This window comes from Calonectris borealis, chromosome 2 (genome assembly GCF_964195595.1).
Source record: "Calonectris borealis chromosome 2, bCalBor7.hap1.2, whole genome shotgun sequence".
Lineage (NCBI taxonomy): Eukaryota > Metazoa > Chordata > Aves > Procellariiformes > Procellariidae > Calonectris > Calonectris borealis.
The window spans coordinates 171,360,013-171,385,687 of NC_134313.1; the positions used below are offsets into that span (position 1 = coordinate 171,360,013).

The window sequence follows — 25,675 nt, forward strand, 5'->3', positions numbered from 1 at the left end:
CCTCTGCTTGGAAGAACAAGAACTGGTGCATGCTTAAATTGCCTAAAGATAGCTGAAGTCTGTGGGTGATGTGGGGCAGCAAGAGGGTAGTTGCCCTGCAGACTCCTTCCATGGCTGTGATCACTGTAACGGGTGCACAGTCTCTTCCTGGACTCTGCGGGAAGAGGGCTAGCGCTAGGGACAGCTGGCCAGCTTGTTTGGCACTCGCTACTTTGGGTTTCTGCAACGAGACAAGTCTGATGGCTGGGAAGGCTGACCACAAAGCGCGAGGCTGGGTTGGGCGTTGCAGAAAGGAGAAACCTGGGGTGGAGACTTTGCTTGACTGAGAAGGGACGTATGCTGCCACGGCGGTGTGGCGACTGGCTGTCACTTGTCACCACCTTCTGCAGCACAACTGAGGGCGCCTCTGCGTGACCTGCTCTGTCTCCCTTATGCCCCGCACACCTAGAAAAGATGGAAATCCCCAGTGGGACAGGTGAGACCATGAATGTCGGGGCCCCTTTCTGCCTAGGACAGCACCTCCTCTCCCTCAGCCAGTGCCTCTGCTGGGGCTGCTCTGCACCGTGGACTCGGGATCCCTTTGCTGCAGCGTCCTTTCGGTGATACGTAGCTTCGGATGGTCTTGCAAGGTCGGAAGAGCTTCTTCATAGCTGGACGCTTGTCTCTGAGAAGTGGGTTAATTAGGCCGGGAGACTAAGCTTCCCCAGCTGTTCGTTACTAGGAATGAACTCCTAATTGCACATGTTCCAGATTCTTTCTGGGAAGGCTGTACCGAATGCACAGGCAGCCCAGGGGTCCCCAGGTCCCTGGCCCGGCTCAGTTTGGGCCATGCACTCCAGTAGGGCCCAAGGCGGGTGACTCCTCCTCCTTGGGAGCTGGGATCATGCTGGGAGCTTAGATTACATTTAAATTGCCATTTGCATTTTCCAATCAATACGCGACTTTACAATTAAGTTTGGTGTTAAAATTCTTAGCAAAAAGTGAGTGGAAGGGAGATTTGTGGAGTAAACGAGTCCTTTGGGGGCCATCGCTGCTCCCTGCTTCATTACGCTGCATATTGCTGTTGCTGCTTTTACTGTGCACCACCACAATCCAAACACAACAGAGACACTCGCGCTGGCCGACAAAACGCTGGGAAAGAAAGGAAGAGTGGGGAGAGGAAGAGGCTTGGGCTTTCTTGCCTTTCCTCTCTGGCAGCTTCTCTCCTTCGTGCAGGACTTCCACCCTCGGGAGGAAACTTGTGGAAGAGTTACTTCTTGTAAATCTTTCCACGGGAAGCAGAGGGAGCTTGAGGTGTGGCGGTGCGCGCGGGCGCAGGGGTCTCGGCAGAGCTGAGGAGCCCGGCCGGGAGCGCGTTGGGGTGCGTGCACGGCAGCACACCGAGGGCGCGCGTGGAGGGGATGAGTTCAGCTGTGGGGATGTGCCTGCCTCTGGTCCCTTCTCCTGCGTTTCACCTGGCTTTGTGCTCCCTGCCACTTCTCACTTCTCCGTGAGCTGCTGTGGGGGCTTTCCTCCAGGAAAACCAGTTCTCGGGATGCTGCTGGGCCAAACCTCCACATTCTGCCATCGAAAAAGAAGAAGTTGGGCAACAGAGTTGTAAGCTTGATGCAGTCAGCACAGCAACACTGTTAAAACCTGGAATCCTCTCTGCTTCTGTCTTCTGCCTCTTAATCTCCAATATGGCAGCAAACAAGAAGTCTGAGCTCTGTCTCTCCATTCAGCTGTTTCTCGCAAATGTTTGGCCTTAAGGGCCTCTTCCCCTCCCCCATATTTTATTAGATGTTTACTTAGACTGTGTAGTTGCTCCCAATTTTGGACTCTTGTGCCTTCTGGCTTGAAAAAATGGGATGCCAGTGCTCAATTCTTTGTTTCCAGGTCTGGTTTTGCTTGTGTTTCAGTTTGCGAAGTTCCAGATTTGTACCTGAAGCAACTGCAGCTGAACTCTTCTCTGCAGACAACGCATTTCTGGGCCTTGACAGGGGATGCAGCAGCCTGAAAGTGTTGAAGTGGGTATTTTTGTAGTGCCAAGGTGTTTCAATCGAAGCCACATCGAGGAGAGGAGAGGCAGCCGGAGCTGTTGTTTTGCAGTAGGTACTGGCAAGTTAGGCTCTAGAACTGAGCCAGGTTTAAGGCCAGAAGGGATCATTATGCCCAGAAGCCAGAGAATTTCACCCAGTGACTTTGAGCCAAATTTGTAACTTCAGCCCGGTCTGGAGCAGACTTGTTTGAAAGGTATGGAACAAATGTTCTCAAATACAGAGAACCCACCGTTTATCTAGATCAGCTGGTGTAATATGGAACTGTCTTTATGTGTGAGGAGGAGTAATCATTTCACACACTGTGTGGGAAATGTGTGGCCCAGCGGTGCTGCTAGAGAAGGCGATTTTGTGTAGGTCAGACCCAGAGCCGAGCCAGCCATGTCCTGGTGTGGAGAAAAGGCAGGTGCTGCTTGCTGCCTGGGAGGGGATGGCTCAGGAGACCCGAGAAGGCACGGTAAGGCCTGGAGCGGGCTGCCCTGTCCCGGTCAGGACACTGCCCTTCGAGCTCTGGGACTCTCCGGGGCGAGCGCGTTCATGCTTTCAGAAGCACGTTCTGCACACAGGAGTGACAGGTTTGGGCCTGCGAGTCCAGAGGAGGGAAAAGTGCAGGGAGATGTGATCGCAGTCTTCAGATAACGTTAAGGGCTGCTGCAGAAGGCACGGGGCCGCTGCCAGTGGTCGCCACGACAGGACAAGTGCTGCGCTGCCATTTCCTCTGGAGGTGCAGGAAACACCGGGGTCCGATTTCGGGGGGGATCGCAGACTCGATCGTGGGGAGGAGCGCAGTCTCCGTCACTGGTGGTTTTTATGAAGAGGTTGGAGTGAGGTGGGTACGCTGGTGACCTCCGAACGCTCTTCCAGCTCTGCTTTGCTGGGATAAAATCACACCCAGAGGTCATACCGTCTGCCCTGCCCGACCTGACAGTCGCTGCTCCTCCCCTGCCAGGTTGAGTTACCTTCCTAACTGAGCTCCGGCAACTCGGGAACCGCTCGGCAACGGTGCTCTCCAGCCCAGAGAGCCCACCCCACCCTGCAGGGGTCTGGCAGTCCGCCCCCCGGCACAGGACCTTGCGCGGGCTGTGCTAAACAGGCTGTTCTGGAGCCCGGTTTGCCAAGCGATGTGAGGCAATCTGTGTTGACGACCGGTCACTGCAGTGATTTATGCTGTGCAGTTTCTACATTACCTTGAAGTTTTCTGGTTTTGTGTTTTCTTTGAGCTCGTTTGGGGAAGACATTGATTAAATAGTGTGAGTCAAATGCCGATTGGCTGGACCTCTATACAAGTACTTCTGTTGGACATGGATTTGCCATTTATAATTACGCTGGTTCTCACTTATGATTACGCTTTCAGACCTTTCACTTGACCAGTTTTTACTCTGTACATTAATGGCTTTATGGATTTTATACAGTTGGTTTTTAATGGTGTGTGCTGCTCAGTTAAAATCCTTACAGAAAACTAAAAATGCTCTGTCAACACAGTTACCATTGTCATCGGATATTGCCATCTAACCAGAAGTAGGATCAAACTTCTCTGATGACCTCTTTCCACGTTGGTTGCATTAGTTACACTGCTGTCCTCTCATTCTTTGCTGATCACTTCTTGCGGTGGCTTTTCCACAGTTTTGCCCTGTGCCAGCGTCTGGATAAGTGGCCGCAATTACAAGGGTCATTGCTTTTCCCCTTGCAGATCTTGGCAAAGCGTGAGCTTTCGGACTGCTGCCATGTTCCAAGGCACGTTAAAATCAGCACCTTTTAACCGCTGCTGAGTGAGCTCTTCAGCTAATTCTCTCGGAGCTCTTGAAGGCAAGGGATCAGATCCTGCCGCCAACACAGCTTAGCTTTTGCCGCTCCGTTTTAACTTTCTCTGCCTTGCACGAGTAGGAGGCGTTTCCTTTTCACACTCTTTCCTTCCCCAGTACTGGACATCAGCGGTCATGGAGCACTTCTGCCTTTTCGGCATCATTTGTTGCCGATTTCATGGTCGTGTCTGGCAGCGTTGTTACCCCAGCATGTGCCAAACCCTACAACTTTTTGTTGTGTTTTTCCATCGTGCAGGCGCAGCAGCCTCAGTCTCTAGGCAGTGGGACGGGGCCCCCAAATATGCCGAGGCTGGCAGGACAGAGACTTTCTGTCCAGGTTTTTGAGGAGGTGCTGGCCTGGAGCCCAGATTTTTGCCACGATAGGAACAGCCAGTCTGTATGTCTGTCCAGACAGTGCTTTCGGAGGGCCCAGGCCCGACAGTTGGTAGATCCAGCTTTTTCCCAGACTCTGTTATTCATTCGTACTTTTGTCCCCCTGTGCTGTCCTTTCCTCCCTGCTGGCACAATACTTGATGTCCTCTCCCCAGTCCCTGCTCCAGAGCCCTTGCCCTGGCTTCCTTCTCCCTCTCCACCTCTGGTCTTACCTGGTGCATGATGAATTGCTGCTAGAAGCAGATCTCCTGGGGAGGCAGAACTGGGTGGGGAGGGGGTTGGGAGGGTCCAAGCTCTGAGTGTTGATTCAGATCAATAGAAGTTAGTTCTGGGTTGGTTCTGGGTTGGGCTGGTGGGAAGAGGGAGCTTCGGGGCATGTCAGCACAATTGTTTTCAGGCTCTAGGAGTGTGCTGTGCCTGAAGACCACAGGATGGGTCTCTTGTAAAATCCTGATGAGGAAGGGGGGTGAACCGATGCCTCAACTGCCCAGGACCTGCTCTACCTCCTGAAGTGTGTCCCTAGCTCCATTTGTTTGACATCTCTAAGAAAGAATTGCAAGCAGGCAAGAGAATATGCATCCCTTCTGAGACCTGTATCTTGGAGTGTTGTTCCATTGATTGACCCCTGCCTGTCCCAAATTGTCCTTGCCTTGACCATCCCTCTGGCTGTGCTTTGGGTGATGGAAGAAGATCTGGGAGCACTGTGGTAACAGAGCAAGCAGTGTTGCTTGGTGGTGAGGTTGGCTTCTGCCTTGTGTTGGCACTGTTCTTCAGCACAAGAAGGGTTAGCCAGAGGGAGTGATTTGGGACAGCAGAGTATGTGATAGGTCCCTCAGAGGATCTGGGCATCAGTACTAGCATGTGGAGACACTCGTCTCCTGAGAACGGGGGGGTGGGCTGTCTGTGGAGACATGCTGGGGTTGGTGAGGAAAGGGGTGCCGCCCTTTTCCTACCAGTCCCAGAGAAAATGCTGTTGGGAAGGCCAACCTAGAAGATACTTTCTTGAGTCCTGATCTTTGTGTCTCTTCAAAGACCAGTCTCCCACAAGGGGTAATGCTGGAGCTGAGCGGACGATGCCTGGGCCAAACAAGGTCTGAGACTCTTGACACTTCTCTTTTAGGGCATTCTCCTCAAACGCAGTGGCAAGTCTCTCAACAAGGAGTGGAAGAAGAAGTATGTGACGCTGTGTGACAATGGAGTCCTCACATACCACCCCAGCCTGCATGTAAGTACTGCGCTGGGTTGGGTAAAGGAGCGGGGTGGGACAGAGCAGTGTCCTCCTCCGTGCCATGGCTGCTGCTGCAGATCCTCTTGCAGGTGCCACAGTCACAGAGTTGCTTGGGAGGGGGTTGGCAGCAGATGAAAGCCCCAGTCTCTGTCTGCGGCAGGGCCCTGCGCAGGAGGTTCAGCACTAGCCCTCGACAGGGCAGGCGTATTCAGCAGAGCTGTTTTTTGCCAGGGTCTGGAGGAAACCTCTTCCCTCTCATGAAGGCTGTCTCTGCAGTGCCAGGCTGGATGGGAAAAGCTGATAGGAACGTGCTCTGCACAGAGTTATGCGAAGTAAATGCATCTTTCTTTTCCCTGTTTCTCCTGCTCAGTCCATTAAAGCAGGGGTTGCTGCCTCCCTGCATCTGGGGTGAGGAGCAGGCGGAGAACTCCTTGCAGCCACGGCTGATGGTGCCATTTGGGTGTGCAATAATTTTCCTGGCTGCTAGGTATTGGGTAATGGAGATGAGGTGCCTGTGCAGAGCCTGCCGAGCTGAGCTGTCACTCGATGCATCTCTGATCCTCTTCACCGCTTGGCTCAGGCGCACAGCTGCCTCCCCATCCATCTCTGTCGCCTCCCCACTGTGGGGCTAATGACTTCTTCCCCATTCCCTCTTGAGCACAGTTTGCTGCCGAGACAGTGAGCCACGGACAGACACACCTGTGACACTGCGGCCACAGCACCCTCTGCAGAGAGGACGTGCTGCAGCGGGACAGCCTGGCAGCGGCTGGGGCGCAGGGCAGTTTTAGGGGCTGCTGGAGCGCTCTCCGGGGCTGAAGGGAGAAGAGCAAGGTGTTGCAGCTCCTGTGCTTCCTGAGCGCTCCCAGGCCCTCCATCTGTGCCCCATCTCCTCAGACACGCGGGTGTTGGCGTGCCCTGAGCCCCAGGGTCTTTCTCCTCGTTTCTAACCCTGCGTCTCTAACTCATGGGCTTGCAGTGCTCAGTCATCCGGCTCCTGAGCCACTGAGCCTTTTAACCCTCCTGTCCTTACACTGGAAAGCCAGTCATTGCATTTCCTTCCCTTAATTTGCGGGAGCTTTGAGAACGGTTTTTTTCCTATTAGTCTTTGATCCCTGTACGGTACTGTCTGGTTCTGCAGTTCCCTAACTTTGTAACCCCATTTCTTGGTCTTCATAGAACCAAACTGGGAGGGAATGGCTGCTGCTGCCGCCTGCTCTGCGTGTCTGCTCACATGCGTGTGTGGGTTTATCACATTTCCGTTGGAGACATCATAGGCCTTTATTACAATCAGCTGTAGAGGCAGAGTAATTTCTGGGATGTTGCTTAACCGCTCTCAGATGATGCTGCTACACACTAGGTTTCTCTCCTTTTTACACCATTTCTTCCTCAGGGGGTGATCTAGATTGATGTCACTTGCTTTCCTTACTGCACTTTTCAGAGTTCCATTTCATTACTACGTTGCCCCAAGCGAAAATCTGGTCCGCTTCCACCTGGTGCTACTGGTGATCCACAGCCCGTTGCCAAGAAAGGTACAAGACGGGCCGCTCCTCCCCTAGGTTTCGCTGAAAGCTTTGAACCTTGCGCCCAAGATAGGTGTTGTGTGGCCCTTTATGTTTACCTAGAACAAGGACTAATTACCGGTGGGCCACAAAACGCAGAGCTGCTGGCTGCCCAGCTCTGACTTCTGCAAGGATGGGGGGTCTGCATGCTCCCTCCATGGCATTGCCTCCCCGAGAATCGGGGAAAAGAGCCGTGACACCTACCATCGTGTTAGGTTTTTTACTGTGGTGCTGACAAAGGCTTTGCTGAACAGTGTGCTGTTCTGATTAGCAAAGGCCTCGCCTTGCCTTGCCTTCTCTCTGGATATCTGGTTTACGACCTGCTTGGAGGGGACAGATGCAGGAAGGAAGCCTGGAGGAAGAGGTGGTCCAGAAGCGGATGCCCCATTATATCCTCTCCTCCCCATCTTCTGGAGCGAATCGGGAGACGCTGCAGTGCGTTTGTCACCGGGTTTGTCTCCCGTGGCATGAAGCAAGTTCCCGTGTCCTTTCACAGGACGGCACAAGCAGAGCACGTTAGGGTTGAACAGCCTGGGTCGCTAACAAAACCTGTGTTCCTGGGGAAGGGCACATGCCTCTTCGTGACTGCCCTTTGTGGCAGCAGCTCTCAGGCCAGCAGGCACGTGGGGAGGAAAGCTGCTGACAAGAACAAGTACGCGGGATCATAGTCAAGGAGACACCCAGCGTCCTGAAGTTCCTTCCTTGAGATGTGAAGTCCCAGCTTCTCCCCTGCCTCGCTCAGGGTGGGCCCGTACTGCCACATGCCTGGGGGCTGGCAGAATTCAGGGTGCAGCAGAGGGGTCCCTGAGGGCATGGCTGAGCCCTGGGGGAAGAGGGTCTTTCCCAGCCCCTGTCGGGATGTTCAAGCCCCAGGGCATTTTTGTGCTGCTTTGGTGTTCCCAATGGCTTTTCCTTGGCATGATTCAGGGCGATTCCTGCCTAGACTTCTCTTCTCTTGCATCTCTGTTATGTTCTCTCCCTGTCCCTCTTGGGATGGGTGTAGGTACCCCAGGGATCAGCAGCGCTGCCTTTCTTCTTTTTCCTCCGGTAGACGTATCTGCTCCAAATGTGTCCCTGCCCCATTGGATGAAAATTACTGCATGGCTCTGGCTGGGTCGTACTTCTAATTTTACCAACCAAAAGCTTCCTGGTGGGGCTATTCATCTGCTTTTGGGTGTTTATCACTCGACCTGTTTCTGGATCTGTATCTTGGCACCTCCAGCCCCACTTGGAAGTTTCCCCACTGGGAGTCAGGCTTGAACGGTGGGTTTGCAGTCACAGGTTGACAGAGCGCGCTCAGGTGAGCTGAGGGGTCCAGCGCTGAAACCAAGTGTTCTGTGACTCCTTGATGGAAGCATATCTGCTTGGACCTATGCTTGGGTCCTACGGAGCTGTGCCTTCCTGCCCTCAGGTGCCACCTCTGCCTCCTCTCTGGAAGAGCCAGCGGTTCCAGAGACTTCGCAAGCAGGACGCCTGGAGTTGGAGCAGTGGGCAGCAGCTCTTGCTGAAGGCAGAAGTGCTTGGGGGTCTGATCCCTGGATTCAGCACAGCTTTCCTTGTTGCCTCTGTGTCTTTCCTACCTTTCTGTGAGTGTGTTCAGTGACAGGAAAAGAACAAGTTCTATGAAGAGACTGGTGCGGTTTCCTCTCACTTTCTCAAAGCCTTGGAGAGTAAATGCTGCTGCTCGTGAGGAAGGAGTATGTGGTTCAGCCCAGCTTCACTGGCCAGGCTGTGCTGTGCTGCGCAGAGCCAGAGAGAAAGCGTCTCCCATTTTGCAGCCAGTGGAGCCATTCACACAATCACCTTCTGTTAATTCTATCTGCAACATCAATTAAATTGTTTGTAGAAACTAATTGAATGTGGCTTAATCACACATCTTAATAGCTTTCCACGCTTTGAACTCGTTGTTAATTCCAGTAATAAAATGAAATGAGAGAACTGGCTGGGTAATTAGCGAGGAGGCTTGGGAAGAAATTGCTGTTTTATAGCATGTAATAAAAGCAGTGCGCTGGTGACCGCTCTCTCCGGCAGGCAGCCGGCTACCGCAGCAATTGTGCTGAGTTAGGGAAAATCCTCCAGCCCCTCTGAGATTCCCTGCCCAGGGGTGCCACCGGGCTCCCACCCAACCGGGAACAGCTTGGAGCAATGTTTGGCTGGGCTGGTTATCTAGGAATGGCCCGGGGCACCAAAGCGTGTGTGTGTGTCATTTGAGGTCAAGTCACCCAGAAGTTGGAAGCACAGAAGGGTGTGCTGCCACGCTGCCCCATCTCTTGGGTTTGCTCTGAGGACTGGATGCCTGCACAGGGGTCTGTGGAAGGAGAAGAGTTCAAACCAAGGTGCTGCTGAGAGGTTGTAACCCTTGCACGTAGTCACCTGGGACCGCAGGGCCTTGCCCATACAGCCCCCATTCACCCGCTTCTTGGAGGCAAGGATTAGGAGAATGGTTGGTCTTAGACTGATCTTGCTCACGTCTTTATCTTCTTGGATTTGGAAGCAGACGGGAACCAGCTCTGAGTTAATCTTTTTGGTGACCTCCTTGTGAACTGGAGCGAGCCCAAGCCTCCCTGCAGCAGCCGCAGTCTCACCCTGGTCGGCTGCTGCCGCTCCTCTCCCAGTCGCAGTGCACGTCCTCAGCGCAGAGAGCCAGGGGAGGAGGCGCCCGCGTCGCGATTCCTCCCAGGGTCTCTAGCGCCGTTTTCGGTCCCTGTTCCCTTGAGGTCTGCCCAAGGGCAGGGCAGGGCAGTCCCCCCTGTGCATCCCTCTGGAGATCACATTGGTCGGGTCTTCTCGGGGCGTGAGCCCAAGGAAGAGCCGGCCGCTTCGGAGAGGGTTAGGGGAGAGCTGCAGTGCCCTGTGGAGCAGGGAAGGGACGGAAGACATGGGACAGGACACAGCCCTCAGGAGAGGCTAGAGGTCTGCAGCCTTATTTTGACCGAAAGATGAGATGCTTTTAGGAGGAAGTGCAGAATGATATTAACAGTCTGCACGTGGAGCTTTTGGTCGTAAAATAAACAGTCTACCAGAAGAAATTGTGGAAGCACCAAGTTTTGAATGACGTAAAGCTATGCAGATGAATGTACAAGGGAGTTATCCTGAGTTGTGTGGTTTTGGGCTTGAATCATGCTAGCAAGAGGGAATTTCCAGGTATGCCATTACTTACACCATACTATATTATATTATTAGCTGTTATAGCTGAGTGCTGTGATTAAAAAGACAACGGATGACAGGGAAGAAGAACTGCCTGCCACCTACATGCTCTTTTGCTCTATCTAATCTCTGATCCCCAGCCAGGCTTTCACAAATGGGCTTGTCATGGCATCTGACTGCCCGTGGCAACATCCCGGCGTTATTCATATCAGAGCTGACTAGTTCTGGGCACTGAGAGTGAGACCTGGCACTTCTCCGGTGCCAGTTCTAACGCACCAGCTAGTCATGGGAAGAAGGCAGGTCGGAGTCAAGGCTTTGCATCTGTGTTTTCAGAAAACGGCTGGCTGTGGGCACTGGGGAAGTCCTAGGGTCTTCTACCTCCAGCCCGCCCGACCTGAGACGTCAGTACAGTGCAAGAGAAAGCAGCGTGTGATGAGCTCCCAAATCGCCTCCAAGTTGCTGGCTGCCCATCTCTCTGTTAACCAGTTACCATGGCTGTGAATGGGTCCAGGTTTTAGTTTTGAGTATGCGAATGAGAGGGGAGCTGAGCGCGGTGGGCCTGGGCGGGGCTGATCCTGACCCGTTCTGCTCTCTGCTGTAGGATTACATGCAGAACGTCCATGGGAAGGAAATCGATCTGCTGAGAACTACAGTGAAGGTACCGGGCAAGCGGCTACCCAGGGCAACAGCGGCGGCAGCACCCAGCGCTAGCCCCAAAGCCAACGGGCTTGCGAAGGAGAGGAGCAGCACGCAGCTGACGGGAGGCACAGGTAAGAGTTGGTGCGGGTGCCGCAGAGCGGGCGGCCATCCCTCCCTGCGGCGCACCAGCAGCGCCTTGCTTTGCTGAGCCGCAAGCACAGAAGCTGTTCTGGAGTTTCTTGCTTTCTCCACTCTTTGCGAGTGCCTTCGGTGGGTGTTGGCGTTCCTGCGCAGGTCTCAGGTAGGCTCCTGTTGGCATTTTGTTGACATCCTGGTTAGTGTGCAGGACAGGAGAAGAGTAGAAGGGCTTTAGCTAGTGGCGTGAACTCCCTGAGAGGAAACACTTGAGTCTGATGAGTTGCTGTGTGGGGGAAGCTGTTGCTCCCTAAAACAAAGGAAATCTCAACCAGGGATGTCTCTTGATCGCTGGCAAGTTCTCTTCTGTTTCCTTCCTTTTTTGTGGCCCTTTTTTTCCTCCTCCCTTTCCCCTGGAGAAATAGTAACGTGAGGGGCTTGTTTTGTAATTATTACTCTTCTGTGTGCGCATTGAAGAGGCGCAGCTGCCACAGAGAGCGGCGTGAGGAGGTGGGGTTGGGAGGCTCTCTGGTTTCTCAGGGAGTTCATGCCACACCGCTTACTGCTTCTCCTGCCACCGGAGGTATCTCGTCCTGCCCAGGGGAGCTGTTGAACTTGGAGCTTTCCTGCCCAGGTGTCCCCAGGCATTGACATGCCTTTACTTTGTCCTCGGGGCTGGTGTCCTTGGCCAGGATGGACAGTTTCCGTACGCATTCTTCCCAGCCAACTGTTGGCAGCAGTCTGGTACAGCGGGGTATGGGTACCTCTCCATTCTTCAGCGTAACGAGGGAGTGCTGGTATTGCAGCTGATTATCCTTCAGGATCTGGCACTGCACACTGTGCCGCTGAGAGTGAACTTGGGTGACCACATCCTCGCTTCTGTTCAGTCCTGCTCTGCACCCCGGCCGCACCCGGTGGTCAGGGTGTTGTCGGCACTGTGCTTCACAGCCTTCTGGAGCTGAGGACTCGTGAGACGGGGTGCAGCTGGAGTGAGTGCCAGGAGCTGGCGGGGGTCCTCAGCACCACGCGCATAGGGAATGGAGCATGCTAACATCGCTGTGTTCGCATGGTGCCGAGTGTGAAATAATAAGCCCTTCTGAACCCAAACTGCTGTTTCTGTAGAGTCAGAATTGGTCTGCAGACCAGGTAAACTGCCAGTGAATGGTTGCAATTGCTGTCTTCTTCGACCAGGGATGTGCAGCTCTGCCTGTTTCTGCCGCAGCTCTCCACTGTACGCTGTCATTTCTTCACCACCACTGTTCACTCTCGACACGGCTGAGTGTGGTAACGATTCCCACCCCTGTACAGAGGCACTTCTCGGGTGTGCATTTCTAGGGTGCTTTGTCTGAGCTCCTACTTAGAGAAGGCTATCGGAGCTGAAGGAAGAATTCAAAGATAAATCAGAGAAAAGCTTGTGGTGATGTCAAACCAAATGCCCCCATAACCCTGCATCCTGCTTTCAACAGTCATCTCAGTCCTGTTGGGCTCACAAGAGCAGGTTGAGATGTGACTTGATTACTGATTACTGCTGCTTGGAAAACCAGCGCCTAGACGTGAGCGCTGTGCGAGGCCTTTCAGTCTGGTTGACAAAGCTTGAGAAGACGCAGTGTGTGGAGGCTGAAGTTAGAGCAATTTAAACTTGAGAGGAGATGTAGTTTCCTAGCAGGGAGGGTAATTAAATGTTGGAATAGTTTATCTGGAGAGCTGGTGGACTTAGCACTGCTTGAAGCCTTTAAAATGAGATTAGTTATCTTTCTACAAGATATGCTTTAATCCAGCTCGTGTGTGTGTTGCTGCGTGCTTGTGTGCAGGGGATCAGACTGGGTGGTTATGGTGGTCTTTCCTCATGTAGAAAGCTGTGAATTTGAGATCCCCTGTTCACTGGGCCCCTGAGCAGAACAGCGCTCCTGTGCTACCCAGAGCACCGGCGTCAGCACGGGGCCCTTAATCAGATTTTATGTGTCTTGGCTTTGGGTGGTTGTCTGCGTTGGTCAGAAAGGATTTTTTCTCCTGGTACACAAATGGTGAGATGTTTTCTGAGGAATTTTTTCAACTCACTTTGATGCCTCCAAGACTGATTGCAGCTGACGATGCAGTCGCCACGGTAAGTGCATTGACATGATAAAAATCCTCTGAGGTGACTTGCTCATACCCCTGTGTAATGCAGAATACTGGATTTGGGATCGGTAAAGAATCTGCCCTGCATCGCATTGGCAGGGACTCTGCAGTTTTGGGACTAGGGATGGGACTGTTCCTGGGGTCCACTGGGCATCTCTCACCTAATACATGCTTTGGGCAGCTGGAGAGGGAGTACCTCAAAATTTGCAGTTCTCTGCTAGGGCACAAGCTAATCTTCAGAGGACATGAGCTTTGGAGACCTGAATGATTTGCTGTTTTACACCAGGAGCATCTGGGTAAAACGAAATGGCCTGTGTTTAGAGTTCAAAGCAGGTGGTCCACGGTTTCCTTGTGACCTGAGCTCTGCCAAGGTAAGTGAGTGTGCTAATTAATGTCCACTAATGCACAGTCCTTACCAAGGGGCAGGAAAAGAAGAAGTAGATAAAGGGGAGGAGGAGAAAAAAAAGATAAAATATCTCACACTGCCCTGTGTGAGATAAAATACACATATGCCGCGCTCTGGTGATGATTCAAAATAACTTCCAAAGTAGGTACAGACAGTACAACTTGGAGCTAAATAAAGTAAGAATGGGGAAGGAGCTTATATCCGTGAAATCCGTGGGACTCTGAGCTCAATGGATGATTGTACCCTGATATTTAAACCATTAAGGAAGGCAACTTTACTGTAGCAGAATTGGTTTTATTTTAAGTTGCATGTGTTCCCATTGTAAACCCTGTTTTCAGAGGCACAGAACGTTGTCAGACTTTGCAGCTGCCTTATGTCCACCTAAGGCTTGCTTTTTATAGAGCTTGTATTCAAATGTGGTGTCATACGTGCCCGGAGAGGTTCTGCCTCCTCAGAGATAATAAACAACTGTCCAAACACAGTCCAGGGCAATTGGCTCTGCGTGGCCCTGCTTGAGCAGGGGGGGTGGGCAAGACCGACCTCCAGAGGTCCCTTCCAGCCTCCACCATTCTGTGATTCTGTATTCGTTTTGTCGATATTAAAAATTCTTCTCCAAGTGCTGTAAATCTTCAGAGATTTGGTGCAAAGATTGCCTAGAAGCAGTTGTTTTGTCCTCAATTAGGAACTTTTTTTTTCTTTGTCCTCTGGAAAATATATTGGGATTTGATCAAAGTTTTGGAAGTTGGTTACTGGAAGCTCTACTGGAGCACTTAATCTCCTCCTGGGCTGTCAAGAGCTCTTGGCAGAATGGTCTCTGCTTTTCTCTGCTATTTTTTCTTCACTGTAATGTCCTCCAAACTTTTATTCTTGTATGAAGTTTTACTGGTAAAGAGACTATCCAGAGGTGGAAGAGTAGTTGAGATCAAGCACAGGGTCTGTTAACAGGTTTAGTGCTAACTAAATGCAAATAACCAGCATTAGTACAACATTTGCGGCTGAGCCCTAAATCGAGCCCTTCAACGTCAGGAAATCCTGAAGCGCAGGCGTCTGGCCCCTGTCACCCCTGCCAGCTTGCACTCCGTGCCTGCTGCGCTGTGCGCAGAGTTAGGGCTGACCGAGCAGACCGGCCGGGGAGGCAAAGCCCCACGCCTGGACCTCCGTGGACTGGAGCGGCGTGTTCTTCACCCGTGTCTCGAGGCAGGGTTCGCTGTTTGTGCATCGTGCTCGCTGTCTCCCTGATTATGGCCTGGAAGACCAAGACGACGCCTGGGAAGTGCCAGCCAAGAGCTCATCCGAGAACGTTTTGGATATGCCTTCCAGAAGCATCTTTCATACGCCCAGATATTTCCGTGGCACTTTCCTGCCACCTTCTTGTCCCCTAGGTTTCCTTTGGAGACTTGTTGCACACTACCATTGCACCACTTGATCCTCTACACGATGGTTCAGCCATGCCAGCTGCTGAGCTGTGGGTGTTCCTGGCACGGTTCTGGCTTCCAGCAAGGACTCTCCTGGACAACACCCCAGGAGCAGCGCAGGCCAGCATAAGATTGGGCGCAGCTTTTGGGGAGAGTTACCGTGTGTAGGCAAAACCTTAGTTGTGCCACCGGGTCCCAGGACCGAGGGACGGCGTTGTTAGTGTGCACGTCTCCAGAGGGACCTCTCAGGGCTGGGCGGGTGGCCAGGCCACTGCTGCAGGCTGACCTTTCCCTGGTGGAGCAGCACCTGGGCTGCTTTGTGCAAACAGCGCAGCCCCATGGCTGGCGCGGGTGGGGGTCCGGCGCAGTGCACGCTGCTGTCCCGCTCAGTACCCCACGCTGACACAGGTTTTTAAGCAAGGGCCCTGATGGCTCTCGTCTTCCACTCTAAAAAGAATCCCTTTAGTGGCACAGATGTGGTCAGGGACAGCGACGAAGTCGTCTGTCTGTTCGAGCCATCCCTCCTTTGCCTAGGGCAGGAAGATACTGCATGCACGTGCTCCACCTCCCGCAGTCGAGACCACAAGGCTGCTTGGGGCCAAGCATCCTACGTCAGGAAGATGAGCGGCCTTATCCTGGGAGACACGCGGGGAGGAAGGGGAATGTAACACTGGATTCCTGGAAAGCCGCGAGTCGGGGGGAGTGGAACTCGCCTTCATGAGCACGCCTGAACAAAACATCTCGTCACTTAGATGAGAATATATTGTGACCGATGTGCATGAAGGCTAAGAATATGTTAAAGGTGTAAGCGATACATGGATATAGATATAAAGAGAGTAAATGCTGCTCATGATTTGTAAAGTGTTACTCCCAATATAAAAACAGTCCAAGAAGTGCTTTGAGTAGCAAAGGCACCAGTGCCTCCATAAGCCATCTGTAGTGCACTGGCATGAAATGGGAGCAGAGGCAGGCCTTGGCAGAAGGAGAGATACACCACGGGCAGCTTCAGGTTACACGGGGAAGCAGGCCACGGCAGAGATAAGGCCGGTTGTCAGCCTCCGTGTCGGCTTCGGCGCTTGGATGGGTTAGCTCTCTGGTGGAGGGGGTGCTCACGTGGCTGCTGAACCCCAGCCTTTGGAGCTAGACAGGGGTGCAGACATGAACTGGCGTTGCTGACCGACACTAAGGCAGCGTTGCGTGTTTTTACTCTTTGTAACAATTTCTTTCTGAACTTGGAGTGAAAAGTCAGATGTTTTAGCGTCGCAGAGTGAATCTGTATTTTACAGTTAAGTCTTCCTTCTTGCTGAGGCAAGATAAGCTAGGTTGGAAAATTCAGGGTGCACTGCATGGAGGTAAGTAGTCAAAACAGAGCGGGAAGCACTGGCACTTCTGGCCAGCTGCACCCTGAGACGGGAGGAGGGAACCCCAAAGCAGGCGGCCCGTTCCTGGCATGGTCTAAAGGCCCTGTGTAACATGGGCATTCTCTGGTGTCTGTCTGGGGAGAAATCCTCTCTAGCGGTCACCGGTCGGCACCTTCCAAAAGCACCTGAAGCCAAAGGACACCCACGCTTGCAGGTGCTGGCGGGGTTCAGCAGTACGAGCCCTGCCACGGCCCCGTCCTGCACCGCTCTGCCTGTGCTCCCGGCACAGCCGAGCTCCTCTGTCCCTCCCCTGCGCCTGTGCCGCGGCGGGGCTGCTCCTGCGCGTCCCGGCCCAGCCGTGGTGGGGGCAGCCATGGGCCCTCCCATCCCCGCTGCCAGCAGCACCCTCCTCCGCTCCCTGCCGGCAGCCCTGTGGTGTCTCCTGGGAAGGATCGGCACCGTCAGCCATCACCGGGGCTGGGGTGGCGGTTCACAGGCCCCCACCTCGGCGCCGGGTACATGTCCAAACCACTTGCGCCTCTCTGGTGCCAGCTGGAGCATTTAGGGACGTCGGCGCGGCCCTGGTGCCGCGGCTGGCTGTTGGGCACCCGCGCCAGCGCTGCGGGGGCTGGAGGGGACCGCGGGGCACACCAGGCCGCGGGCGCTTGGGAGGGCGTCGTCGTGCGAGGGGCACGCAACCCTCCCCCGGGCTGCGGAGTACTCGCCCGCCGGCCCCTTCTCCCTTCCTGCCCCGGCCCGGGCGGGCTGTCCGGCCCCCGCGGCGCTTTGCCCCGGGGGTGCCCTGCGGGCCGGTGCTGGGTGTCGGTAGAAGACGCCAGGCCCTTAGGCTGCATTAAGTGCGTGTGCACGCGGCTCACGCTAGAGTTGTCCTGACGGACTCCATTGGCATTTTCCAACTTTTGGTATCTTAACTTTATAACAAAGACGGGTTTTTCCCCCTTTAATACATTTTTGTAATACAGCTAAAGGACCCATCCTGTTCTGAAGAGCAGACCTTCTGCTCTTTGTCTCGTCGGCAGATTTATACCTTGATCTGGTGAAGGACTGGGCCAGCTGAACACCGTCGCTCTCCGAGCAAGCCTCCTATGTCAGGAGGTGGGAGGCACCGTCGGCTGGGAAGATGCTCGGCTGTTTCCTTGGGGCGTGCTGGGATGTAGGAACAAGGCTCTCGTTCCAACAGCGGGTGGATGTGGCTCCTTTATTCCTGACCTCCTCTCTTCTGCCTGTGCTCCCCTCCTCTGCTCGCTTCTCCGGCTCCCAGCCGTTCCTGCCTGCCTCTCCCACCAGCGACTCCATCCCCTGCTCACTTCTCTCCTCAGCGCCGCCGGACAGCCGGTGATGGGCAGCGTGAGCACCGGAGAGGCGTCTGCCGCTCTGGTCCCCAGAGCTGGTACTGCAGCAGCACCGGGGGCCAGGGGAAGCAATTGCTCATGCTGCAAGTCAGGCTGCATGGAAATAGGCACAGACACTTACCCTGTTCATGTCAAAGACTCCCAGAGACTTTGAAGGATCCATCCGTGCTTGTCTGTTTGTCTAATTTTCCACAACTAGAAATGAGACCACCAAAAGCACCTAGGTGAGTCAGAGCACCCCCGCGTCTGGCTTTCGGAATCAGATGTGTCCTAAAAGGACAGTGATACTTGCTAAAGGACTTTTTTGAAACCACTAGTAGAAGTTCTCCACAAGCGGTGGGAACTGTGGAGACTCTGAAGTCTCAAAGGAAGAGCACAAGTGGGTACTGGCCTTTGGAGAAAGCTGAGAAAAAGGTCTTGGCAATTACTGCTCGGTCTTGTAAATCCCCAGTCAGGTGAGATAGTGCTGGCTCTGGTCCAGTGATGGAAATGCCTGTTATTCTGGGTTTCTGGATTGGAGCAGTACTGGGCCAGATGCTGGATACTGGGCCAGATGCTGGGCACACCGAGCACGGGCAGCTTCCGTCGACCGCAGCTGGAGCAGACGGTGCTCAGCAGTGCCCCAGGTGAGCTCTGGGCACGTAGCTTCGCGAGGTGACGTGGGCACCTCGCCAGCCAGAGTGCGAGCACCACCTCGCAGCCTCTCCTGTGCCAGGCAAACCCAAGTGGTGTTCGGGTTGGAGAGGGCAGGAAAGGGATGTGCAGATCTCGCTGCCAGAGCTTAAGGTTGCTGTGTTCTGCTGTAAACTGGCTGTGAGTACGGAGCCTGGCAGCACGTATTCACTGCACGTGTGGCAGTGCTAGTTCAGGTGTCTCCTTCAGACCCCTGCAGGTCCTCTTCCCACTGGAATATCGCTTCTCCTGCACTCTTCTTCAGGGATCCCCGGGTGTATCTTTGCTGTACATCAGCAAGCTCACCCTTTCTGCTTCTTTGCCCCATCTGTATCTCGTTTAGCGTGTGTTTCTGGCTTGAAGAACGAGGGCAGCTCTTATTCAAAGTGCAGACTGGATGAAAAGGAATTTTTTAGTGGGGAAGGACAGATGGTAGCACAAGAAAAATATGGAGACGATGTCAATCAGCATGAGAGACTCGTCTCAGCACAGCTGCAGCCCTGAGTTCTTGCTTTGCAGAGGTTTGTAGGGACCTCCTCCACAGCAGTCAACACAGGGGAAAAGGGCATGAAGCGTACTGCCTGACAATGCGGTGTGGGGTGCCTGTGCACGTACATACGTGCGCACTTAACATGGGCACGCACAGAGCACACGAGCCTACTCCTTGACACTGCATTGCAGCTGAGCAATGTAGAAGGAAGCCAAGCAGCTGAACACTGGAAAACCTGCCTTCAAATGAGAAGTTGAAATGTAAGGAAAAATCAGCAGAGATTGCTGAGATTGTGTGGTCGCAAGCAGCTACGTGGAGGCACAGTTGCCGACAGCAGAAGGCTGGCTGATCCAGCAGGCAGAAGCGGTGCAGATGCTCTTCCTCAGCCAGAAATGCTGAGCTAATGCAGCAGTCCCAAGTGAGATTTTTCTGGCCAGCATTGCACAGGCGGCCGGGTAGGTGGCTTGGAGATGGGACTAAAGCAAACAAAGCGTGGGAGAGCCAGAGCGTGGTATTAGGGGAGGAGGTTACAGGAGAGAGCTCTGCCTGTCTCTGCAGTGGCTCAGTGTGGGGCTCTCCAGCTCGCCGAGGACCACGAGCCTCCCATGGGATTTGCTGCCAAGTGGTGCAGGAGAGCAAAGATTGCACCAGTGTCTCTGGCGCAGAGGAGGCCAAGCAGAATGAGCCGAGTTGGTCTCAGTGCGGGGGTGTGTGCTTAAGCACTGGGGTCTTTTATGTGGGGGAAGAGCTGGAAGGGGCTGATGCTGTTTGGTCGCCTTTGCCCCGAGGAACAGCCCGCATGGTCTGACACGTGTGTCAGGGCAGGCTGCGTGTGAGCCCTCCTCCTCCTCCTGCTGCAGGATTGCTTTTGTAGCCAAGGGAGAGCATTTTCTTAAGCGTGTCGGTGGTGGTGGCGGCACTGCTTGGGGTGCAGTGTCTTGGCTGATGCTCGTGTTTGCTCAGGAGTGACGAGGGTCCAGCTGAGTCCCGAGTGCTTGCATTGACTCGCAGCTCCACTGGCCGGAGCCAGCCGGCCAGGCTCCTCAGGCTCGTGCAGGAGAGCCCTGGATGCGCTGCGCATGGGTAGCTTGCCTCTCCCCTTGGCTGTTGTGCCAGATGGGGTGATGGGGAGCCTGTGCTGGTCTCAGCCGCTCAGCAAAGCGCCTGGGAGCCCAGCCTGGGCTGGAGATGGTGCTGGGTTTCCAAGCAGCTGCGGGATTTTTGCCGGGTTCATTCTGACGCCTAGCAGCACGCTTTGTTGTCGCTTCCAGAGCAGATAGCCCAGGAGCGTGTTTGCACAGGGCAGGCGGGAGGAGAGCACCTTGCCGTTGCCGGCGCCTGCCTGGCCGCTGGTGCTGGGGGAGCGTCGTGGCAGCGGGTCCCCCCCTCCGCCAGGCCCGGTGCGTGTGCGCTGCCCCCCGATGCTCTGCCTCTGCAGAGTGAGGGATTGGCTCCCCCAGGCCGGGGTTGCTGAGCCTGCTGTGATCATGTCACGTCGGGCTCTGTCGATGTTAACATCTCATTATCTTTGTTACTGTAATTACATTATCTGCTGCTTTATGCAGAATTATTCTCCGAGGACTAATTGATGGATCCATGTTTAATTCATTAATCATTAGCATCAAATTCGACAATTACAGTGCACACTGATTGTGGAATTTCAAATGTAATGAGGGAAGAATTAACAAAGAAAAGGGAAAACCTGTTTCCCTGGCATACCGCTGCTCGCCATGGGGGACAATGACATTGAGGGAAGAAGAGGCAGCAGAGAGCAGGGTGGCGCAGGTCATGGCAGACAGGAGGCTGGTGGGACCATCTTGTGCCTTTCTCCTGGTTGTGGCTGCACGACGTATTCTTTCAGGTCAGAGCAGGGTCATTAGTCTCCTGTGAAAGAATGGGTATTTGGGGGCTGAGTAGGGAAAGCTCAGCTCTCACTTCTGGAACAAACTTGCCTTCTCCACCCTGCAAATAGCCCGTGGGTGCAGGAGCAGCACATCTCACCCTGCCATGGCAGTTTCTGGGGACGCCAAGGACACCCCCAGTGTACACACGTGCTCACGTGCTTGCATGGAAAGCCGGCTGGTCAAGGTGTGGTGTCTTCAAAACGAGCTTACTGGCCCCACGATTTGCCCATAATCCTGTGGCTGGTGTGTTGCCTGCACGGTGCGTAGGACCTGCTCTTAAAATCTATGGCTACCTCTCATCGTTTCAGTATTTCCTATTCTGAGGCAGGAATCCTGTAACACTGCTCTCTTTATTTTGGTTAGTTAGCAGAAGGAAAGCCAGAGCAGACTTCCCGTCCTGCCCCATCAGCCAGTGGATCTGCTGATCTCAAGGACCAGGGTTGGTGCAATACCCCTGCACAGGTTCAGCACCAGAGTGGATACGCTCCTTCCCTCCCTCTAGATGTGCCACTGCAGAGTCTCCTTGCGTATGGAAATGTGCAGCTTCTGCTTCACGTTTTGGTGGTCCTTGCCACTTCGCTCGGCCTGAGGATGTAGAGAGGCCTTCCCTGGCACACTGTGCTGAGTCAGGTGAATAGCCGGGGATGCTCGGTTTTCCGTTGTCACCCGTGACTGAGACGTTGGAGCTGGCTGCCAGCTCGTGTGCCCAGCCTGCTTCAGTGCAGAGCAGAACAGTTCGATTTAGGCGGGGGCTTCCGGCTTGGTTTGCTGGGGTACCGCAGCTGCGGTCGTGGCGAGCAGCTCCACAGGCAGTGGCGGCAGCAGCTTCTGAAGGCGGGTGCTTGCACCGGGCCCAGAGGTCCTCTTCCAGCCGGGCTCCTTTCAGCTCCTGCAGCGCGGGCGCTTCCCCGCCGCGGGCTCTGCCGCAGCAGCCCCGCCTGCCCGCGCTCCTCTCCAGGGCTCCCCGCGGCCGGCGGGCAGGCACTGCAGAGGGGCTGGCCGGGTATGAGGCTTCCTGCGGGAGCGAGGCGGGGTGTCTCCTCTGAGCGGGGCCACGTGCTGCCGCCTGGGAGCCTGGCGTCACACCACGGCTGGCTGTGATTTGGGCTAGCTCGCTTTGCTTTCTGTTGAGTCCGACTGGAAGAGCTCAACGTCAGTTACTGTTGTTCAGCCAAGAGCCGAGAACTTGGACGTGGGGACGCCAAAGCTGAAAGGAAGAGGGTGAGGGTCTGTCCGTGGTGTTTGCCGGTGTGGGACCTTTATCCTTCCCAATAATAAGTTAAAGGGTTGTTTGTAGTCGGAAGATGAAGCAGAGATCAAAGATTTAGTAAAATTTATCTGTAATTAATACTTTGCATCATGAATCATGTATAAAATACTGCAAATTCATATGTATATTATAAATATCATAAATTCACTATTACGTTCATACGGTAACATCTTGCGAATGTTTATCTGGCTGCCTGAAGTAGGAGGATGAATCCAAATGTGAGGTTGGAGCCTTGCATTCAATGCTTTGTATTGAGTAGAAGCTAGAAATTGTCAGGACTTCCAGGGAGAGGAGGAGTGCATCAGGAACATGGAGGGATGGCACGAGGCAGGACAGCCTTGGTGCCCAGTTCTTGTGGTGGACGGAAGCCTGAAGGACCGAGATATGCTGGATCAGCTTGAGGTTATATTTGCTAGGCCTATCCTAGAGTTACAATGAATTTCATATTTCCAAGCATTGTAACTGTTCTCTCAGCTATTATTATTTCTTTCTATAGAAGGAAAACTGAGGCAAAGAGAAGATAAAGCCAAAATTGTCAAAAGCATCTGCTAAGTATGTGCCCCCAGTTTAGAGCCTAAGAATTGCTTTTTCTTTCCCAAGAACTTAGCCTTTTTTTAGCCCTTTGAAGTGTAGCTGTGAGCAGTGAGCTCCTGTTTATCAGTCCTCAGAGTCTCCACCTGGGCACTCAGAACAGGAGGAACACATTGTTAGTGGCTGGTTTTGACAAGCGTTGGTATAAGTGACTTGAGCAGTAGTTCTGGGAATTTTGCAGCAGTGTACGGATTAGATCCCAGGTCCCCAAAGGAAATATTCAGCTCCTTAGCCTTGGGCTGCCCTGCTTTCCCTGCTGCCTTCTGCGTTGTTCTTTTGGGCACCTTGATTCTGCAAGAAATCTTTCAGAAGTCCTGAAGATACAGACCCCCTCACTCCTCCCCAGCATCCCCAGGTGCATGCTGTCCCTGAGTCTGCCAGTTCATCTTCAGCCCACTGTCCTTCGCGTGGGCAGCAGGCGTGGGCAGCGACCACCTTTGTGCCTGGAGGAGGTGGTGCTTGTGCTGAGCTGTTGGTCGGCACCGCCGTACTGTGCTGAGCTGTTTCCCCGGTAGAGCAAGGGGACGGGATTTTTCGAGCGGCGGCGGGTGAGGAGGTGCTAGCTGCACTGTACCCGTTGCCGGGGCGCAGGGAGCGTCCTGCAGTCCAGCTCCAGCCGGGTCCAGGGAACTGGACGTCCTGCGGGGCTTGGAGCATGTTAGGTGCAGCGCTGCAGCAGGTGTCCTCGTTTAGTTTCAGCCATTTTGTGTGCTCAGAGGCCGCTCAGGCACATGAACCAAAGGTGCTGGCCTGGCCTGAGCTAAACGCCGGTGCAGACTGGACTCGGAGGCTGCACTGCCTGGCCATCGCTCCCGGGGCTGCGTGCCGAGGCGGAGCGCAAACGGCACTGTCCACTTGACCCAAGTCCTTCCTGCCCCCACAAATCACTCATGTAGGCCCCTTCTGAGCACAGGACCTCTCCCAGGGACTCCCGTGGTAGCGTGGTCTGTTGGCTAATGTAGGGTTGACCCCTTGATTTGGAGGAGCTCACCTGTGGCTGTGGGTTAGTCACCGTTGGCTGTTCCTGCACAACCTCTAAGTGGGAAACCGGTGATTTCAGGATGAGCATCCTCCCCCTGCTCAAGGGACTCAGTTACCTGTAACATCTTTGGTGGTTTACAATATTCTGTACTCCATAAAAGTGTTAATTTGCTGATGTTTCAGAGAGTGCATGAACTTTGGCTCGTCCCCAGCTTTCGATAAAGGCCACGCGGTCTCTGTGGATGCGCTGGTCGATACCAGACCCAGGAGCGAGGGGCTTGCCAGGCGTGTCTCCAAAGGCTGGCCATCCTACCGCCGCCTCGCCAGGTTATGCAGGGCCGTTGCAGCTGGGAGACTCAGGTTGTCTCTTTGGTTTTGTTAGGGACTCCTGGGGTGACTGGCAAACCGCTACTCGTGGTCTCTCAGTTTTCCCATCTGTACAAGAGGAATGGCTATGCAGAGCGTTCCTACTTTCCAGAGGGACATTGCGGCACTGGCACTGCGACGTGCTCCCGTGCCCTCCCCACAGATCCCAGGGACAAAGTACAGCACTGTGTCGTGCTTCCTGAATTGCTGAGCAAGGCCACTGTCACAGGGTGTTATCAGGACGTGCCATGTCACGATGGCAGTAGTATTTATGGTATTGCAACATACCGCACTCTTAGGTTTTACCAGGGTTTTGTCTCCCTTTAGATGGCCGGCTGACTCACTCCAGCCTGTAGGTAGGCAGCAGAATGATTTTTCCAGAATGAGTCTGCCCTTGTGGGAGGAAGGAACTGCTTTCCAGCAGGGATGGAATCAGATACGCTAAGGTGTTTGAGGTTTGTCTGGAGTGGCAAAGGTGTATACCAGCACTGCAGGTCTGAATTGGGGCATGCTGTGGCACATCAGCTGAAACTGCTGATCTGTTGGTTGTAAAATGGAAAGGCACACTGAGCTGCTCAGCTGAGATATCCTGGACTCTGCGTGAATATGCAAAGTTGTTACTGAGTTGTGCAAATTGGATTGTGTTTGCACCAGCCAGGAGAGGAGAGGTTGGGGATATCTGTGAGACAGAGCAGCAAGGAGCAACTCAGATGAAATCCCTTACGAAAACCCGCCGTCTGTATACAGTCTGTAGCAGCTCCTGGCCTCCAGTCCCTGTTCCTCCAGAGTCTGTCCTCATTACATCTGAAGATCATTTTATCTGCGCTTGAGCGATTATGTGAAAATACTGGTAGCCTATTCAGTCATACAGAAGAACTATTATTGTTGTATCATTTTCCAGCTTTCCTGGTGACTCTGCAGACCTTTGCAAAGATGCTACCATTCTCAGAGAGTTGTTGACCCAACTATCTTGAGCGTATTAAGTAGCTTCATCTATCTCTTCGTTTCCAGAAGGACCTCATGCTCCCATTGTCAGAGCCTGACTCCTCTATGGAGCCGATGAGCCAGGGATCGTGCCTGGGAGCAGAGCTGCCTGCTCCCACCATTCCTGGGAGCCATAGAAGTTGTCACACAGCCATGAAAATGAGGTTTCAGCTCCTGCCCAGTGGCCAGGGTTCTGTACAAGCACGGGGAGAAAGGCAGCACCTTCTGGCTTCAGACCTGCTCTTCTTCTTGCGTGCCTTCTTTGCCAGAAATCTGGCTGCCGTTCTCCATATTGACCTGCCAGTTGCCGGAGGTTTCTGTCCAGAACCTCTTCTGTCTTTGCTCATCTGCAGGAGAGCTCACCTGTCCCTCTGCTTTGCATGCCCGCACCCAGAGCCTTGCTGCTTGGGAGGGTGAGCACTCAGCTCGCTGGACGTGTAGGTTGGGCATCATGGACGCGCTGTATTGTGAGTTTTCTCAAAAGGCAGCTTCTCTGGTGTGTGACAGACTGCTCTGGCTATTCCTCTTCCAGTTTTCACCCTCACCCACCGCTGCCTTCCAGCATATCCAACCCTTCTACTTCTTACCCTGTCGACCACAGCGATGGTGTGACTCACACGTGGTCACAGGAGTATGCAGGGTAGGCGTGCTGGGGTACAGACCGTACCTGCGACCCCGGGCTTCACTCAGACTGCAGAGCATCGCTCAGGTGGGCTGCCGTCGCCTGACGAACCCAGTGCCCGGAGGAGATGTAGGACCTCCGCGGGTCTCTGCTCCACGCTGCCCTCCAGGGAGCTCAGCTCTG

At 54.0% G+C, this 25,675-nt stretch overlaps 2 protein-coding genes across 4 annotated transcripts in view; one reads left to right on the top strand and one right to left on the bottom strand.

Moving 5' to 3' along the window:
- Window positions 1-25,675, bottom strand: part of CDK5 (cyclin dependent kinase 5) — a 228,042-nt gene that overhangs the window by 157,382 nt on the left and 44,985 nt on the right. The window lies entirely within an intron of this gene.
- Window positions 1-25,675, top strand: part of AGAP3 (ArfGAP with GTPase domain, ankyrin repeat and PH domain 3) — a 152,345-nt gene that overhangs the window by 90,804 nt on the left and 35,866 nt on the right. For both annotated transcript variants that reach the window (XM_075144483.1, XM_075144482.1), the window contains exons 10-11: window positions 5,352-5,456; window positions 10,767-10,935. In XM_075144483.1, the coding sequence (XP_075000584.1) occupies window positions 5,352-5,456; window positions 10,767-10,935 (274 nt within the window). The remainder of the gene's footprint in view (window positions 1-5,351; window positions 5,457-10,766; window positions 10,936-25,675) is intronic.